The sequence below is a fragment of the Triticum aestivum genome, chromosome 1B, assembly GCF_018294505.1.
Source record: "Triticum aestivum cultivar Chinese Spring chromosome 1B, IWGSC CS RefSeq v2.1, whole genome shotgun sequence".
In the NCBI taxonomy this organism is placed as follows: Eukaryota; Viridiplantae; Streptophyta; class Magnoliopsida; order Poales; family Poaceae; genus Triticum; species Triticum aestivum.
The window spans coordinates 336200295-336219678 of record NC_057795.1 but is presented as its reverse complement, the minus strand read 5'-3'; the positions used below and the strand labels follow the sequence as shown (position 1 = coordinate 336219678).

The 19384-nt window shown below is 46.9% G+C and overlaps 1 protein-coding gene across 1 annotated transcript; it reads left to right on the top strand.

The window, feature by feature from the left end:
- Positions 1-15419: 15419 nt before the first annotated feature.
- On the top strand, positions 15420-16338 carry LOC123122480 (uncharacterized). Its single transcript, XM_044542683.1, has one exon. It carries the CDS (start codon positions 15480-15482, stop codon positions 16155-16157), a length of 678 nt encoding a protein of 225 aa, XP_044398618.1. The 5' UTR covers positions 15420-15479; the 3' UTR covers positions 16158-16338.
- The last annotated feature ends 3046 nt before the right edge of the window (positions 16339-19384 follow it).

The window sequence follows — 19384 nt, the reverse complement described above, 5'->3', positions numbered from 1 at the left end:
TGTCGATCCTAAGGATGCTAAAAGGTATGCTAGCTCCAGCGATCCTTTTAAGGACTGGAGTGAGCATCTCAGAGTTGGAATGAATGCTTTGATGATGATCAAAGATTTTGGGTTTGTACAAAGTTTATGAGAAACTTGTATTTCCAAAGAAGTGAGTGGGAGCACTATAGAATTTCTGATGAGTATATGTTGATCAGAAATGATGTAGAATTTCTAGAAAGCATATAGGGTTATTTGAAAGGTGTTTTTCAATAGAAAACCTGGATTAAGCTACTTGAACATTGAGCATCGAGATCTATAAGGATAGATCAAAATGCTTAATAATACTTTCAAATGAGCACATACCTTGACATGATCTTGAAGGTGTTCAAGATGGACCAGTCAAAGAAGGAGTTCTTGCCTGAGTTGTAAGGTACGAATTTAAGACTTAAAGCTCGACCACGGCAGAATAGAGAGAAAGGACGAAGGTCGTCCCCTATGCTTAAGACATAGGCTCTTCAGTATGCTATGCTGTGTACCGCACCTGAAGTGTGCCTTGCCATGAGTCAGTCAAGGGGTACAAGAGTGATCCAAGAATGGCTCACAGGACAGCGGTCAAAGTTATCCTTAGTAACTAGTGGACTAAGGAATTTTCTCGATTATGGAGGTGGTAAAAGAGTTCGTCGTAAAGGTTACGACGATGCAAGCTTAACACCTATCCGGATAGCTCTAAGTAGAGATACCGGATACGTACAATGGGGCAACAATTTAGAATAGTTGCAAGTAGAACAGTTATTTGGAATAGCTCCAAATAGAGCGTGGTAGCTGCATCTAGGAGATGACATAAAGATTTGTAAAGCACACACGGATCTGAAAGGTTCAGACCCATTGACTAAAACCTCTCTCACAAGCAACATGATCGAACATAAAACTCATTGAGTGTTAATCACATAGTGATGTGAACTAGACTACTGACTCTAGTAAACTCTTGGGTATTAGTCACATGGCGATGTGACCTGTGAGTGTTAATCACATGACAATGTGAACTAGATTATTGACTCTAGTGCAAGTGGGAGACTGTTGGAAATATGCCCTAGAGGCAATAATAAAAGTATTATTATTATATTTCCTTGTTCATGATAATTGTCTTTTATTCATGCTATAACTGTATTATCCGGAAATCGTAATACACGTGTGAATACATAGACCACAATATGTCCCTAGTAAGCCTCTAGTTGACTAGCTCGTTGATCAATAGATGGTCACGGTTTCCTGGCTATGGACATTGGATGTCGTTGATAACGGGATCACATCATTAGGAGAATGATGTGATGGACAAGACCCAATCCTAAGACTAGCACAAAGATCGTGTAGTTCGTTTGCTAGAGCTTTGCCAATGTCAAGTATCTCTTCCTTTGACCATGAGATCGTGTAACTCCTGGATACCGTAGGAGTGCTTTGGGTGTATCAAACGTCACAACGTAACTGGGTGACTATAAAGGTGCACTACAGGTATCTCCGAAAGTATCTATTGTTTTATGCGGATCGAGACTGGAATTTGTCACTCCGTGTAAACGGAGAGGTATCTCTGGGCCCACTCGGTAGGACATCATCATTTGCGCAAATGTGACCAAGGAGTTGATCACGGAATGATGTGTTACGGAACGAGTAAAGAGACTTGCCGGTAACGAGATTGAACAAGGTATCGGTATACCGACGATCGAATCTCGGGCAAGTAACATACCGATAGACAAAGGGAATTGAATACGGGATCGATTGAGTCCTTGACATCGTGGTTCATCCGATGAGATCATCGTGGAACATGTGGGAGCCATCATGGGTATCCAGATCCCGCTGTTGGTTATTGACCGGAGAACGTCTCGGTCATGTCTGCATGTCTCCCGAACCCGTAGGGTCTACACACTTAAGGTTCGATGACGCTAGGGTTATAAAGGAAGCTTGTATGTGGTTACCGAATGTTGTTCGGAGTCCCGGATGAGATCCCAGACGTCACGAGGAGTTCCAGAATGGTCCGGAGGTAAAGATTTATATATAGGAAGTCCTGTTTCGGCCATCGGGACAAGTTTCGGGGTCATCGGTATTGTACCGGGACCACCGGAAGAGTCCCGGGGGCCCACCGGGTGGGGCCACCTGCCCCGGGGGGGCACATGGGCTGTAGGGGGTGCGCCTTGGCCTACATGGGCCAAGGGCACCAGCCCCAAGAGGCCCATGCGCAAGGAAACTTGGAGAGGGAAGAGTCCTAAAGGGGGAAGGCACCTCCGAGGTGCCTTGGGGAGGATGGACTCCTCCCCATCCTTAGCCGCACCCCTTCCTTGGAGGAGGGGGCAAGGCTGCGCCCTCCCCTCTCCCTTGGCCCTATATATAGTGGGGAAAAGGAGGAGCAATGAGACCTAAGGCCTTTGGTTGCCTCCCTCTCCCTTCCGTGACACATCTCCTCTCCCGTAGGTGCTCGGCGAAGCCCTGCAGGATTGCCACGCTCCTCCACCACCACCACGCCGTTGTGCTGCTGTTGGATGGAGTCTTCCTCAACCTCTCCTTCTCTCCTTGCTGGATCAAGGCGTGGGAGACGTCACCGGGCTGTACGTGTGTTGAACGCGGAGGTGTCGTCCGTTCGGCACTTGGTCATCGGTGATCTGAATCACGACGAGTACGACTCCATCAACCCCGTTCACTTGAACGCTTCCGCTTAGTGATCTACAAGGGTATGTAGATGCACTCTCTTTCTACTCGTAGCTGGTTTCTCCATAGATAGATTTTGGTGACGCGTAGGAAAATTTTGAATTTCTGCTACGTTCCCCAACAAATTCACCATTGTAGTCGAAGGTGTTGCACTCGTGTTTATCATGGAATTATTGGAGAATACATAAACTATAGATCTGGTGCAAGTTTTACTAGAAAACATGTATGTATGGGTACTTTATGTTGTGAATGAGTTTGTGTTATGATACGGTGACAAAATATAAATGTGTGTGTGGTTCGCGTGTTGTGCAGAGATACACCACGTAGTTTACACAATTGTAAAATCAAGTATTTACATATTTTCTCTTTAAAAATTTAGTATTTATGTTTCAGCCATTCTTTCGTCCAATTGCGTCCTCTCTCTTCTCCTTTCTGATTTTTTTTCTTCCATCTATGATGTTTTCCCAGTCTTTCTTAAATATCAACTCAAATGCCCCACATCTTATTGGCTTAAAAAGCAATTAAATGTTGATTCAGTCGACCACATGATATGTGTGGTTGGCAACTTCAAAACTGGGTTATGATTTAGTTACATTAATTGCTTTATGGTTACAAAGACATAATCAAAATAAAAAGTGTTGATTTAATTGGCATATAAAGTCCTTTTTTGTATGCACCTATACTAACTCATTGTAATACTTATGCATCTGTAGATAATTGACAAAGAATGTACTCATTTTTATCTTATCGAGATATGCATATTGTGACACTAGGGTAGATAGATTATATAATGAATCTCCACCACACACAAAAAACTATATAATAAATATCCTCAATCAAAACAACAAAATCTCATAAGTCTTACCTTTCTGTTTAACAAAGTCCAAATGACTCAATCTATTAGCTAAAACAAAAGACAATTGTCAAGTTAATTAGCGGAGACCGAACAAAAACCGCTAGAAGACACCCCTAAAACGATGTCATGAGACATGACATCGCACACGTCACCGAGGATCGACTTGGGTACCAACACATACTCTACACATGCCATCAAGACATAGACTGATGTCAAGGATTCTCCCAAGTACCATCATTATCACTTTCATTCAAGAGAGCAACTCCGACTTCGCTACAGCCAACCACCATTGCTGTTGTTACCGCCACCATCATTCAAAGCTTGCGCTGGCCTATGCCGAACAATGGGCCACCTACGCAAACGACCGGCTCCGACGCTAAAGATGGTTCAGAGAAGGGAAACATGAAAGGTTCATATAAGGGAAATATGAAAGGTTCACTCCGTAATGGGTCATCGTGCCCTGCCCATCGCATGTCATCATCACCGCCTAGACCACACCACATAGCTTTGGCTCCATGGCAGTAGAACAAGCACATATACCCGATGAACACACCGCGAATCCGACTACAAAAACCTCGTTGCAGCCCAAACACCACTTGACTATGTCATCGATGTCACACCAACCACCACACCACGCCTCCTACACTATCCATTTGTGGGCACCTCCAGATCACGATGTTGTGCATGGCCAACTCTAAGTAAGAGCAAACATATGATCAATAACTTTAAGATGGCTCCCCAAAAGGGGAAAGTGTAGTTGTAGAGGAACCCACCGCCCAACCCTACACCATGAGCTTGACTTTGGCCTGAACAACATGACCCGGGAGTTGAGCATCATAGATCTTCATGGGGGAACGACGACACCCACAACAACGTCGTTGTTGGATGGTAAGAGCATGTCAGGCTTTTGCCCCAAGCAATGAAACCCACCACCCCCATGTAGTGGGCGAACACCGACCGCGCCAACCGTGCATAAAGCCACATCCACTCTTGCCGCTCGCAACGTCTATGGTCGGATTGAATAATATCCTTACAGCATTCGAACGGTTCCACAATAATGACAAACTTAAGATAAGAGGAGAAATATTGTGGTGTTATTGGCGCCTTAGACATTGGCGAGCTTGGTTGTCTATAAGAGGAAAAAGTAACTCTATAAGTGAAAAAAAAAAGAACTCTACAAGTGAGACAGTAAGTAACATTGGTAATTTTTTGAAAAAATCGAAACATTGGTAGATGAGAAGCAGAGAATGAGAATAGAGCTATAGGTTAAAGGCTGGAAATCACGGAACATATTACTAGCTACAACTTGTGGCGACATACCACATGAGTTTGGGGTACGCCAACAGTAATCTACAAACATTGTTTCTGTTTGATGCTCGTTGCGGCAAAATGTCAAGCAATCACACATAGCTGAGGGAACGACTAAACTGGATGGCCCGTTTTAGCTAGGTTGTCATTTCTAAGTCTTTTGTTTTTTGGAACCTCCTAAATGGTTATGATTCAGTTTTTTTCTTTTTTCTGTTGTCATCTTTAAATGTTTTTACAGGGTTTTTCTTGAATTTTCCTTTTTTTCAAAAGTTCATGATTTAGCTTTTTTGTCAATCTTTAAAAATGTCTTTTAAAAATAAACATTCATGTTTTTTGAAAATATTTATCTTTTAAATTGAAAATATTCATGTCTTTTAAAAATAAACATTCATGTTTTTTTGTTAATGGCGATTTTTTCAAATTCATGAACTTTTTCCTTAAAGTCAACATCCTTTTTCAAATTCATGGTTTTTTCTTCAAAACTAATGAACTTTTTCAATTTTTATGCAGTTTTTTTTTCAAATTCAATGAAATTTTCCAAAATCGATGAACTTTTCCAAATTCAATGCCTTTTAAAAAAAAATTGATGAACCTTTTTCAAATTTTATGAATTGTTTCCAAATTTGATGATTTTTAATTGCAAATTTGATGAGCTTTTTGTAAATGAACTTCTTTTTCAAAATGTAAGAACTTTTTTGAATTCACATTTTTTGTTTTTTGTGAAAATTTTCATTTTCTTTTTCATTTTTGTTCTCAAATGTGATTGAGTACATGGGCCGGAACTTGAGACCTACCAGGTAACACAAAACGTAGTAATCACTATGCCATCTTCACACTTGTGATTACTAACTTCTTTTTTCGTTATTTCTTTCTTCAGTTTACTGTGAATCGAGAGGTCATGTCTTTTTTTATTTCTTTCTTTGTTTTTTCTTGTTCTTTTTCTATTTTATTTTATTTTTTGTTTTCTTCAATGCGTGAACTTTTATAAATTCATGAACTTTTCCTTCAATCAATGACCTTTTTCAAATTCATGGGTTTTTCTTCAAAATCATGAACTTTTTGAATTATATTTACTTTTTTTTCAAATTCAATGGTTGGTTTTTCAAAATCGGTGAACTCTTTACAAATTCAATAAACTTTTTTTTTCATATTCATGAACTTTTTTTAAAAAACCGTGAACTTTTTTGAATTCACGATTTTTCCCCCTTTTGCCAATTTGTTTGTTTCCTTTTTCATTTTGTTCTCATATGTGCGATCGAGTAAATGGGCCGGCCCACAAGCTTCGGCGTGTGGGCGCTAGGGGAGCTCCCTGCCGCCTTTAGCACTGAATAGGAACGTGGTAATATTACCCCATATTTTCTGCTAATTACATGGTAATATTGACGCTCGCGCTAACAATTCACGGCCTTGTTCTAAAAAAGTTTCAAATTCCAAAAATTGTTCGCTTTTTAGAAAATGTCTTGGAATTTAAAAAGGTAGTTCATGATTTTTAATTTTTCCCAGAATTTAAAAAATTACTCAAAAAATTCAAAAGTTTACCAAAATTTCCAAAAGCTGTTCATATTGGATTTTGAAAAGTTTTTCATATTTTTGAAAACATGTACAGTTTATTTAAATTGTCTAGTTTTTGAAAAGTACTTGATAATTTTAGAAAATTGTTTTTTTAGGGAAAACATACTCGAAATATCAAGTATTGATTGCTTTTTTAAAAGAAATGTTTGCGCTTTCAAATTTTGTTTGGCATTTTAAAAAATGTTCACTTTTTTCAAGTTTTTTTTTCTAAAAACAATGGAATACAAAGAACAACAAAAAAAACTGCTGCGGTGTCGAGTCAGCTGTGCATCCTGACACCAGGACGACGAACGACAAGGCGGCATGTGAGGAGCAGCGCAGGGAGTGGCGCAATGCGGCACATCGTACAACCCTCGCGAAGCCGGGCGTGGCACAGTACACGGTGCCCGCCGACCCTTGCCCTTGCCGACAAATAGGAAAGGCGGACTGCATGGACCTGAGTCCGCCGCACCAATCATCGCCGTGGCCGGACGCGGCCGATCACCTGCATGAGCCGGAGCGATTGTCGTGAGCGTACTGCAGCGGCTGGTCAAGGCTACCCCGAGTCCTGGGCAGTCGTCCATCGCTAGAAGAACGACGACAAAGGTGCCAAATGTCTCAGAGGCCATGTCTACGAGGTCACCATCCGGTACCTCGCGTAGTTTAGTTTAGTTTTTTTTTAAAATTTAGTTGAAATTGCATGTATTGTATGAAACTTGCTCAATTTTTGTCCATTTTCATGGACTTCATCCGTTTGCTTAAATATTCGTTTAAAATGTGGATGTACATTTGGTCTGTAGGGTTAGACGCAAACTTGTTGTCTAAAATCTAGATAAAAGAATATGCCTGAAGTTCAAATAACATGGGTAGGCGGTGACCTTGATTTGCCCAATATTGAAAACAGTCATTGTTAAGGGCATCTCCCACGTTGACTCACAAAATCTCTTTCCATGGATGGGGACCAGTCCCCGGACACAGATGCGAGATCCGGTTGTCCGCATATATTTCAAACATTATTTCAACTAACTGGATGGAATTCATGCAAACACGATGGATTTCATATAAGCTGGAACACATTCATTACAATTTGGTCATATTTTAACTAAACCTGACTCTAAACCTAATATAAATGATCGCCGCTCCGTCGGGGCATGAGCACCATGAAATGAGCTCCAGCTCCGCCTCGGTAGTCTCCAGCTCTACCTCCTTAGCCTCCACCTTCGCAGTCATGAGCCCCGGAAATTGAAAATGTTCGTCTCCACGTCGCCGTCAAGCGGTTAATCGGCCGACGATGTTCAGCCCACCGAGCTTGCCTTCAATGGGAGGGCAGGGGCGGTGGCTTTTCTGGAACTCGAGCACCGGTGACCTCCCATGCTCTACTCTTCCTCGTTCCCGACGGTGCTCGCGGACATGCCAGCTTTATGGTCGTGGCGGCGGGGCGCGACTGTGGCGAAGCTGGCGATGTCCTTCTCGTCGTTGCTCTTGCCGAACACCTCACCCGCCGCCTCGTCCATATCATTTTAGGCGGCCTGTAATTCTGCCTGATAGAGGCGGTACCACCAGCGGGCGCGGAGGATGTCACGGGCGGACCTGTAAGAGTTGAGCAGCACTTCCTGCTCTGCCACGTCCATGTCCAACGTGATGGTCGTGCCAGCGGCCAGTTGCTCCTCCGCGCGCCGATGCTCATCGAGGAGGCCGAGGTTGTAGGCCTGGTTGAAAGTGCCTGCCGGAACTTAGCCTCTCGCTCCTCCCGCACCATGTCCGTGTAGTGGACACGGGCCTCGCCGATGGTGATGCGGCATGCACCGACGAGGAGGGGGGCTCTGGCTTGTTCTCAGCCGCGTCCTCGATTGGTACGTCGTCGGCCTCCGTCTGCCCGCCGGCCTACCAGCCGACAGTAATGGCGGCCATCTCCTTCTTCTGCTCGGACGAGAGGCTGTCCGAGAGGGCTTTCGAGCGAGAGGAGGCCATGATAGGCGTGGTGCAGAGAGGAGAAGGGGACAAGAGCAGAATGACTGTGGCTATGACCGGGGCCGGAGTGTATATAGCGGACGGATGGCAATGGACCGCAGTTGTGTGGTTAATGTGGGCGACAGACGGACGGACGGGTGACGTCAGAGTAGGTTCCTCGGCAAACACATATCATTAATGTAGGGTGACGGACCGACCGAATGTCGTTTGAGCGCGGAGCATTCACGTGCACGGGGAACGGCGCGGGTGGCGCTCTCTCGTCCGGCGTGCCGCTTCAGTGCCCACAGTAGTGAGAGGCCGTGTCCGCTCTGGCTGGCATGAATGCGGCGCTGACGCTCCAGAGTGGTGTTGACTGTTCCGGACGGGAAGTGCGTACGGACGAGGGAGGAGCTAATGGTCAACCATGGCAGTCGAAAGTGGACATGGCAGTGGTCCGGACGTCCGCAAAGCACCTCTAATTTGTCTTCGATTTGCGTGAAAAATATATCCAAACCGACGAGTGATACAGCAATCCGTTGGATGACAACTCGGAATTAGCAAAACCCATAGTTCAGGCGTGGGCGATTCAGGAACAGGCCACGTCCTCAGTTCTTGCTTCCCGGTTATTCTTTTTTCGGTGTCGGCAGCGTTTGCCGTTGAACCCATTCAACTCGCTCACGACGTGAGCACTGACCCAGATCGTTCGCCCGATGGGCAGATCATAGTAGTCAGGACGACTTCAACTTTGGACCAGCAACCTTATATAAATAAATTCGCTGCCGTCTAAGGCAAGAACAAGAAGGACACGTTAGTACACGGAATGCGGAACCAAACACGAACACGGAAGAAATCTCAACCCAGAAAATCTGAACAATCGTGGTGGCCGTTCGGCGAAATGGCACATCACCAAAGACTAGCATTTGACGTAGCACGTGTCTATCCATATCTATTTCTTGTATAGTGCAGGAAACTTTTTTTTCTTTTCCTTTTGCGGTGTAGGAAATGTTGAGGGGGCATTTCGGCTTGGGGTGGCGGTGAGGATGAGAAGAGGCACGACACCCTATCTGGATGGACCGATAGCTTGATGATCAGCCATTACGTGAGCAATTCCTGGTGTTAGGGCATGTACAACGCCGGCGCTTAGGCCAGGCGCCAGGATTCAAGTCCTAGCCGTTATGCGTTCGATCGAAGGATTTTTGCTGGCGTCGATGCCTTTCTAGCCATCGGGCTCTTCCTTTTTTTCTCCCGTACGAACTTTTTTTTAACGAGTGCTATCGATTTTTTTTCCACACAAAAAAGAATATAGCGCTTGAGTAGGCGTTCCTCCGTTGGGGAAACAAACTCCTACATCCACGCAAGTTCCATAATTGATTTTTTTATTGTCTAAGTGCCTGATTAAGCGCTCTTGCATTGTAGATGCCCTTATTCTCCATTTCGGAGCAGTCGTCTATCTCGGTGGTCTTGGCGGTGACTGATGGAGGGAGGCACCTCTTATTCGGCTGCACGTTTGGCCCCTTTGAGTCCACCAACTGGCTAGCACTTTCTTCCACCTTGATGGACGTCACATTATCTGCAACCCCTGATGCTAATACTTGGAGGTTGGAACCCTCGAGTTGATTTTTCACTAACTCATTATACGTTAGCCTTGTGGTGGGATAGGGCCCAACCGAGTTGACTGAGCTCTATAAGGTGCAGATGCCACCTCGGATATTTTTTATGGTAACTTATTAGGGATAGACTACCATCTAGAGATCAAGTGTTCAAAAGAAATTAATGGTTGCAGTGATGGGCCATTTTCTCTGTGCAAGTGAAGGAGGACTTGAACCATATACTCTTTTACTACATTTCTGCAGTTTTTATGGAGTTGCTTCAGGGAGGCTTGGGCTCATAGTTGGTACCAAATCAACTTCCCTGAGTGGTACCATCTAATGTCGGCTAACCAGGGCAAGGTTTGCAGAATATTGGGGGTTGAGACTTGGCATGGACCCTATGGTTGACTAGAAATAATTTTATCACTGGACAAATGTATCCATCCAGGACCGTCGATGCGGTTTACGAACTGTGCATTTTTTTGCAGCTCTGGAAGCCCCTCAGCAAGTGGTGGGATAGGACGGCCATCGACAAATTGACTAGGCGATACAAGGAGTTGGCATCGAGATTACTTATTGTGACTTATCCTCCCTGAGACATTAGACCCCCTTTGGTTCATAGGATAGGAATATATCATAAGAGTAGAAAACTTGTACGAAATGAGATACCATGTATCTTAAATTCTATGAATATGAATAGCAAGAGAGATGTCCTTTGGTTCATATCATAGGATTTTTTCATTGAGTCTAGGCTAATGTTTATTTTCCTATGAAATATGAAGGATATGAAGAATTCCTCTATAGGAATAGGATTCTATTCCTACAAACCAAATGACTCTAAAGGATTTTCCCCATAAAAATCCTATACTACAGAATCCCTCCAAAATTCATCCAAACCAAAGGAGGCCATAGTTCTTTTGCGGGCTTGTTGAGCTGAACCGGTATCTTTAGCATATAAAAAATCCTTTTGCTATGTCTTGTTCTTTCCAACTGTCCTATATCTTGTGGACCTTCATTTTTCAGTTGTGGTTGTATCGTGTTGTGGCTTTATTTATAAAGCGGGGCAAGAAGCTTTTTTCGATAATGTTGAGGAAGCATGGTCGAAATAGCCCCAGTGAGTCAAACTTGAGTTCAACCGAGCGAGTGTCGATTTCTAGTCCGAGTGGCAAATTCAAGATATGGGGCAACCGATATTGAAGTTTAAATTACAAAGTCACATGGCTCATCCAGTTCTAGTTATGAGAACCATCATATTCAACAATATTGGAGCTTAACTAAGATATGATGTAATCCACGCCTTGAATCCATTCACATAGTCTCCTTTGGTTTGAAGGAATTTTGCAGGAATTTCATAGAATAAGATTTCTATAGAAAAAAAATCATTTAGAGCCCTTTGGTTTGTACAAATAGAATCCTATTCCTATGAAGAAATTCTTCATGTCCCTCACATTCCATAGAAAAATAAACATTGGCCTGGACTCAACAAAAAGATCTAATGATGTGAACCAAAGAGCATCTTCTTTATTATTCCTATTCATAGGATTTGAGATACATGTCATCTCATTTTCTATGACTTTTTTATTCCAAGGGTTTTTCTATCTTATGAACCAAAAGAAGCCGACTTGATCCTATTGGTGAGAAGAAAGAGATCCTTTCTCAACAAAATTAGCCAAAATGCCGCCATAGTAAGATCCAAGCATTCCGTCATAAAACACATCGGGATACATACCATCGGCCTTTGTACCACTTGTATAATGCCCACTTTTTCCCCTATATATAATGCCTTAGAAAATCCTTCTAACAATTAGTGTCAGCTCTTTTTTGAGACTCATAGATAATTGTGAAAATAAGTTGCCTCTACCCAACTTATTTTGACAGCCCAAACTTTTAGATTGAGCTACCGGAATACACTGTGTAGGGGACAATTGTTTTGCCAGCCACTCGTAATAAACCAAAAAAAATATTGACCAGATTTGTAGACATGGTATACATGATGATCTAATGTGTCTCCTAGATGTCAGAAATCAGTCGGGTTGGCAACCCTTGGATCGAGCACCCCGAGTTGCTCGATTGCGCTTCAGTATCCAGCACAGGGCTACCCTTGCCCGCGCCCTATACCTTCATCCCACATGTTGCAGTCAACCCCCGCCATAACTGCCACTCATTTGCAGCACCAGTAGCAGCGCCCGCGAGCTTCCGCTCATGTCGCCGGTGCCTCACCTCGTAGCATCCCGCATGCATTGATGCTTATTTGCAACATCGCCGCCACTCCCTATAGGACAAAGATTGTAGAGCGACGGACATTGCGTGTGAGGGATGCATAACGGTGGCCGCGGAGCCCTCTCCTGCTTGTAGTCGCCACTTCCGCATCACCAGCGACTGCAGCGCGGCGAATGTTGCCAATGAGGGATTACAACGGTGGCCGTGGTGTCCTCTCCAGCCGACAACCCATGCCGCTTTGCAACATCGCCGCCACTCCCGCAGCACCAACGATTGCAGCGCAACAGCTGTTGCTTATGAGGGGTGTGCAACATGACCGTGGTGGTCTTTCCGTCTTACAGCCGGTGCAGCTTTGTAACATCGCCGACAATCCCACCGGACTGGTGACTGCAACGCGGCGGATGTTGAGCGTGAGAGGTCTGCAACGATGGCCACGCTACCCTTCTAGCTTGCAGTCAATGCTGCTTCACAACAAGGCTGACGCTCCTGCCGCCCAACACGATGGTCATTGCAGCTCTCTTGGAACAACGCTGCGCAGCACCGTCGTCGTGGTGTTGCTTTGCAACTCGACGGGGAGGCTCGCAACACTGTGGCCCCCACGCGTCACTGGTCGTCGTTGTTGTGCCGCCCGCTCACATCCCATCCCCCATCTGAAGTGGTGGCCACCGGTGTGTGGTGGTGCCTTGTCGAATCCTCAGTCTGCGTGTGAGGTGACGGAGATAAGGCGAGGGCGGCGACTAGTATGGAAAGGGTGCAGGGAGCAGCACGGAGTGGCGCGCGCTTGAGTCTGGTGTGTAGTCGCGAGATTTGTCCATGGAGATGACGGCGACGAGCGGAGTTAGCCGAGAGGGGCGGAGAAGATGCGTGGTGGAGATGAATAAGGTCTCCTTTGGTTGACAGGATTTCTAGAGGAATTTTAGAGGAATATTTTTGTAGGAAAAAAAATTCTTTGGTGACCTTTGGTTTAAAGGAATGAAATCCTATTCCTGTACAGGATTTCTTCCTTTCCTTCATGTTTCACAGGAAAAGAAAAAAAGAGGTCCAACCTCTTGAAAAACTTCCCTGGCGCGAATGACGCGCAAGTCTGCGAGTGTTCCCTTGCTTTTTTTTGACCTCTCGTATTGCTCACCCACTAAGAAACAAAACCGAGTCCACATCCATCCATCCCCCTTCTCTCGCACTGTCACACAGAATGGTGCATCTAACCGGCAAGGAGGACGACAACGGCGGCTGAGCGACGCGGCCATATCCGGACGTTGGCCAGCAAACACCGGCAAGCTAGAGAGCATCTACCGCCGACCTGCTAGCCCTCAAGCTCCAGCGGCATCACTTTTCAGATTTAGATCTATCTTGCCTTATCTCTTCATATTCAGATCTGGTGCTAATTAATGAAAAAATAGTCCAGTCCAGCTTGCTGGTATGAGTTGCCCCAAGCAATTTCCCGTATCTTGAGGCCTCATTCGGTTTGGAGGAAACCAAAATGTAGGAATTAGGAGTAATATAGGAATTTGATAGGATGACACTTGCCATCCTAAAGAATTGTCTTGCCTTGTTCTTACGCATAAAATGAGCTTTAAGTAGATGTGTATATTCCTCCATAAACATAGGAAATGAATAGTATTTCTACAAAATTCCCGTACCCGTTTCCTACAAACCGAATGCATCTATAGAAAAGTTTCCTATGGAATCCATGTTCCTATGTTTTCACATAAAAATCCTCCAAATCGAATGAGGCCTGAGTTTTTAGGGCCTGTTATGAAGTCCTCCCACTCCACGCTTTTCCAACTCTAGGCGTGGAGCCGGACAAAACGTTTGAGCTTCGTGGAGTCAGCTTCACGAAGCGGTACAAGCCTGTAGTGCAAATTGCTGAAGCTGCTAAAGCCGAGCTTCACAAAACGAAGAAGCAAGGAGTTCCTAGTAATTACAAGAGATTACCACCGCGAAGTACAAAAAACGATTCACGAAACAGCTCCCAGCCATGCGTGGGATGCTCGCCTCGCTAGTATCTTGTGCGAGCGCATGTGGCCAGCCCTCCTCCACACAACGATGCAAGGTGGGCTTCCTTCATCCGGCCAAAACCGGCACCCAACAGGCCAATAGACTCCCAGCTGGGCCAAATCGTGGAGAGAATCTATGAACACTGCCGAACGAATGGAATCGCCGGGTGAAGTTGGAAGCAAGCTCCAAAAGCTGGTTTTGTGGAGTTTGAGAAGCCCGGAGAGGTTCAGAACAGGCCCTTAGTCCCTTCCTTCCACTTTTTTGAAAATGTGATTGTACTAAGGTAAAGATGGTAAATGAAGCCATCGATGCTCACTCAGAAGTACAAAAAATTGGATAGATTCAAACTCTTTTTCTTATGGAAGAATGTTCACCTTTCTTGCACACTTTATTTTTGTCTCAGAGTCAAAGGTGAATTTTCTACCCACTGTTTATATTACCTCTACTTCATCATAAAGTACCCCCTCCGTCCTCAAATAAATACAAAACATTGTATTAAATTTACTATAAAGTTTGTTCAATATTGAATCACTTATTTTGAGACAGAGGAAGTAACAAGTAACAGTACATATTTTATCATCTCACTAGTCCCATTATATGTCTGGTTACTCCAAACCTGAAAAAGTAACAGTACAGATTTTACTAACGGCTAGTTGCTTCAAACTTTGAAAAAGTATTTCTTTATGTTTTTTATGTGTGTTCCTATCCTGTAAATCAAATGACATTTCATTTTCTATGATCTCAGCACTCATAGGATTCAAGATACATGCACCATATTTTCTATACTTTTTCTATTCCTATGCAATTCATATCCTACGAACCAGAGATAGCCTAAAGTTAGGATAAGGCAGGGAGAAGAGCGGTGGGCAAGCCCCACGGGTGCACGTGTCACGCAACAGAGGCGGCTTGCGCGGCGAGAAATCAGCCGGTCTAAAAGGATACTTTTCCGTGATCTAATGGATAAACAAAGATAATATGGCTTGTAGTGCAGATAAGGCTTGTAGTGCATTCGTGCTTGAAGAAATCAGGAGACAAACGGACAAGTATGTGCGACTTTTTCATTTGAAGACAACGTGATCCTCCGAACTTTCTTGCATCACATTTTTTATACATTTCTTTATTTTATAAAAATAAACAGTAGAAGGATTGTTCTACGGTCCATGGTCGAAGAAAAAAAGGAGACGAAGTCAAGTCAATTCTTTTGACTGAGCTTTCACTACCATCAGGCATCGACACCCTATATATAATCCCATAGCACAGGCAGCAAATCACATCCACACCACTAGCTCAGCGACACAGGCCTGCAAGCCTGCAACACCCGCTACAAAATGAAGCTTCAGGTAGCCACAGTCGCCTCCTTCCTCCTGGTGGCCTTGGCCGCGACGGCCCAGGCCGTGACGTTCGACGCGTCGAACAAGGCGTCGGGCACCTCCGGCGGCCGGCGGTTTGAGCAGGCCGTCGGCCTCCCATACTCCAAGAAGGTCCTCTCCGACGCCTCCGCCTTCATCTGGAAAACCTTCAACCAGCGCGGCGTCGGCGACCGCAAGCCTGTGGATGCCGTCACCCTCGTCGTCGAGGACATCAGCGGCGTCGCCTTCACCAGCGCCAACGGCATCCACCTCAGCGCCCAGTACGTCGGCGGCATCTCCGGCGACGTCAAGAAGGAGGTGACCGGCGTGCTGTACCACGAGGCGACGCACGTGTGGCAGTGGAACGGGCAGGGCAGGGCGAACGGCGGGCTCATCGAGGGCATCGCCGACTACGTGCGGCTCAAGGCCGGGTTCGCGCCGGGGCACTGGGTGAAGCCGGGGCAGGGCGACCGGTGGGATCAGGGGTACGACGTCACGGCGAGGTTCCTCGACTACTGCGACTCGCTCAAGCCCGGGTTCGTCGCGCAGCTCAACGCCAAGATGAAGAGTGGGTACACCGACGACTTCTTCGCGCAGATTCTCGGGAAGAACGTGCAGCAGCTGTGGAAGGACTACAAAGCCAAGTTTAGAGGCTGAACGCACGATAAGTTGATGGGTCATTCACGGTGTGATGGCATAACGCACTACTTCGAATAAGACGTGTGTGATGGCATAACACACTATATATACTGAAATGATCAACAGAACATGTACCTTACGCTCTATAGTGAAAGATAAATAAACGATTTCACTAATTCGAAATCGACTTTGAGTTACATGTTACTGGTCTTAAGTTGGCGATACGTGAGTGCGTTTGTGCGGTGGTGTGAGTGTGCGTGTTGTAATCGGTTTTCTAGAAAAAACAAAAGGTTGTTTGGACTTGGAAAGTTTTAAAGCTGTTTGCGCACAACATGCTTGGATGGGTGGATTCAAAACCGCTCTGCGTACCACGATTTTTTGTCCTATATTTGTAGAACTAGACAGTGAAGACATGCAGCATGTTATGGCCCACAAACTGGATCAACTCTGATTGTACTAGTGTTGGATACAAATTCATGATATGTAGTGGCAGCTAGTTTTGAAATAGAAAACCCTGGAAATTAGGTTTTGTTGGATGTAGCCCATTTTAGATTGTTTTGTGGTGAATTTGATTCCAATAATCGAATTCGTTTTTGATTCTTTGATTTGCAATTGGTGTTTGATTGATGGCAAGTAGGTCGAAGCTGGAAGAGGGCGATGGATTTGTTTTGCGCCGGGGATGAGCTTTTGCTGGCCAAGTGCCACGAGATATACACCTGGTTTCCGAGCGTGAAATCTCTCGTGATGCACTCACTGAGCCTGGCGTTGGAAGTTGTCGGCGTTCTGGATACGGGGTATCCAGACTTGCCTGCCTGCGGCCCACTGCGTGGCTCCATCAACGGCCTGATACGACCCAGCTTCAGCATCGACAACTCAAGACCTTCGGGAGGGGCCAAGCCTCGCGAGGCGGACGACGCTAAGACCTCCAAGGGGTCCGGCCTCCTCAGGATGGCTTCCGAGAAGCGGAGACTTATATGCAAGGTGCACCTCACGAGGCTCAGTTGACGTGAGCCATGACGATCAAGGCCAGGCGGGCGCCAGCGGGCACAGAGTACCAGTTTCCTCTTTGGTGCAAGGAAGGCAAGCAGCAGACGCAAAGTCCCGAGGAATCAGCCAAAGATTTCCATTCTAGTGCAACAAGACCAAGACCGCCAGGACAGCAGGACAGAGGTCATCACGGAGCCAACCACAGCGTCACGACCCGAGGCTATTGCAGGCGAAGACCACTTTAGTCAGGATAGGATGTACTTCTTGTCCCTCTTCAAATCTGACCGTTGTGGGCCCGCCAACATTTGGGAAGAGGACAAAGGCCACTATAAATAGGACTTAGCCACCACCACAGAGAGAGAGAGATTCGGACGGAGGGAAACCATTCCTCCTTCACCAGCTCTCTTGAGCTCAAGAACACCTCACCTCCTGAGGCCGTTCATCCACTGTACTAGTTCATCCTCTGCCCCCCGAGGCAATCCACCACAAAGCTGGAGTAGGGTATTACACCGCAAGGTGGCCCGAACCAGGATAAACTGTTGTGTCTCTCTGTCCCTTTGAGCTAGACGCGCTAGGCTGTGAGGATCGCGAGTAGGAAGGCTGGGTAGGTTGAGATCTCCGCACGTACCCCAGAGTTCGAACCTATCAAGGGTTTGTGGAACCCGAAATCCGACATTTGGCATGCCAGGTAGGGGTGCGTCGGATTTTCTCTTCCATCGATCGATCCACCGCTACTCCGACACTTCCATGGCTGACGCACGTCGGGCTCACGCTGAGCGCCGGGCCGGGGTTGCTGCCTGCGTCGCTCAGACGGCACCGGCGGGCGACGGCTGTCCTCGTCGTCCTCCGTCACCAGCAGCCAACGCCGCCACGGGCCCTGCTAGCCACGAGCAACAAGCTTCCTCGCTGTGCCACAACGGGCGCACCGCCACTCCGTCGCTGACCCCGGTCGCTTCGTCTTCCCACGCGCGTCGCGGCCCGGCGAACGCGCAAGCTGCTCTGCTCATGGCGCGGGAGCTCCTTCGCAACTGCCCAGTCGACGACTTCTATGATGAGTGGCTCGAACGCATCGCCGAGCTCGTCAGCGCCGGCGAAGACTCTGCTGCACCGGCCCGCTCACTGCCTCAGCAAACGCCTGCCACGGGCGACATGGCTCACGGGGCACCTCCACCACCTCCAGTCCAGGACGCCATCGTCGAACCAAGACGGGCAGCACCGCGGCGCGACCCCCAGTGTCAGGCACCTGCGCGTGAAGAGGCGAGCTGTCAAGTGGTGCAGCGGCCCTAAGAAGATGCATGTGCGCTCCCCGCACCTCCATGACAAGACCGTGCGCCGCCAGTGGTGGCGGCACACGTGCACCAAGATCAGGCTCCACCTCCCCGACGGGCTCCGGTGACCACAACAGGGTGTCGTGCGTTCACCCCAGAGTTGTGCAACGTTGTCTGGCCGGGCAAGTTCAAGCCTGACTTGCCCCCGCGCTACGACGACACCACCGATCCCACGGAGTTCCTGCAGCTCTACGAACTGAGCATCGAGGCGGCCAGCGGCGACGAAAAGATCATGGCGAACTGGTTCCCCATGGCCCTCAAAGATGGTGCACACTCCTGGCTCCTGAACCTTCGTGTGGGGTCTATCTCTTCCTGGGATGAGATGCGCGACCGCTTCAACGCCAACTTCCAGGGCACTCGTGACCGCCCGCCGGCCGCGGGTGACCTACGACGCATCAAGCAGCAGCCAGGAGAGACCCTGCAGGAGTACATCCAGCGCTTCAACAACGTTCGCCTCAAGATCCCCAAGGTGCGGACGAGGCCATCATCTCAGCGTTTACTGATGGCATCCGCGACATCAAGATGAAGGAGGAGCTTGCCATACATGAAAACCTCTGCACAGCCCTGAAGATGTTCAACATGGCAAACAAGTGCCCGAGGGTTGAGGAGGAATGCATCTCCCTCCTCGAGCTCCCCGATGCTGACCTAGAAGACAAGAAGGCCAAGGTCAAGGACGTGAAAGGTAGGGGGCGGCTGTGCTTGCAGCCGAACCGGAGATGAAGCGCGGCTGCGACCACCCTGAGTCATCCAAGAGCAGCCGCCGTTCCGCGTCGGTCTGTGAAGTATGTTGGAAACGGTCTTATACCTGTCGTATTGTAATCTAACTCTGCATTGTTCGTCTTATATATATACGAGATATGTGGAGGCTATGACCCACGCAACCCTAAATCAAACTTGGTAACAGAGCCTCTTTTCCAAGCCGCACCGCAC

What these genes read in the sequence shown, in the direction of transcription:
- LOC123122480 (XM_044542683.1), top strand. Translation starts at nt 15,480, where the DNA reads ATGAAGCTTCAGGTAGCCACAGTCGCCTCCTTCCTCCTGGTGGCCTTG.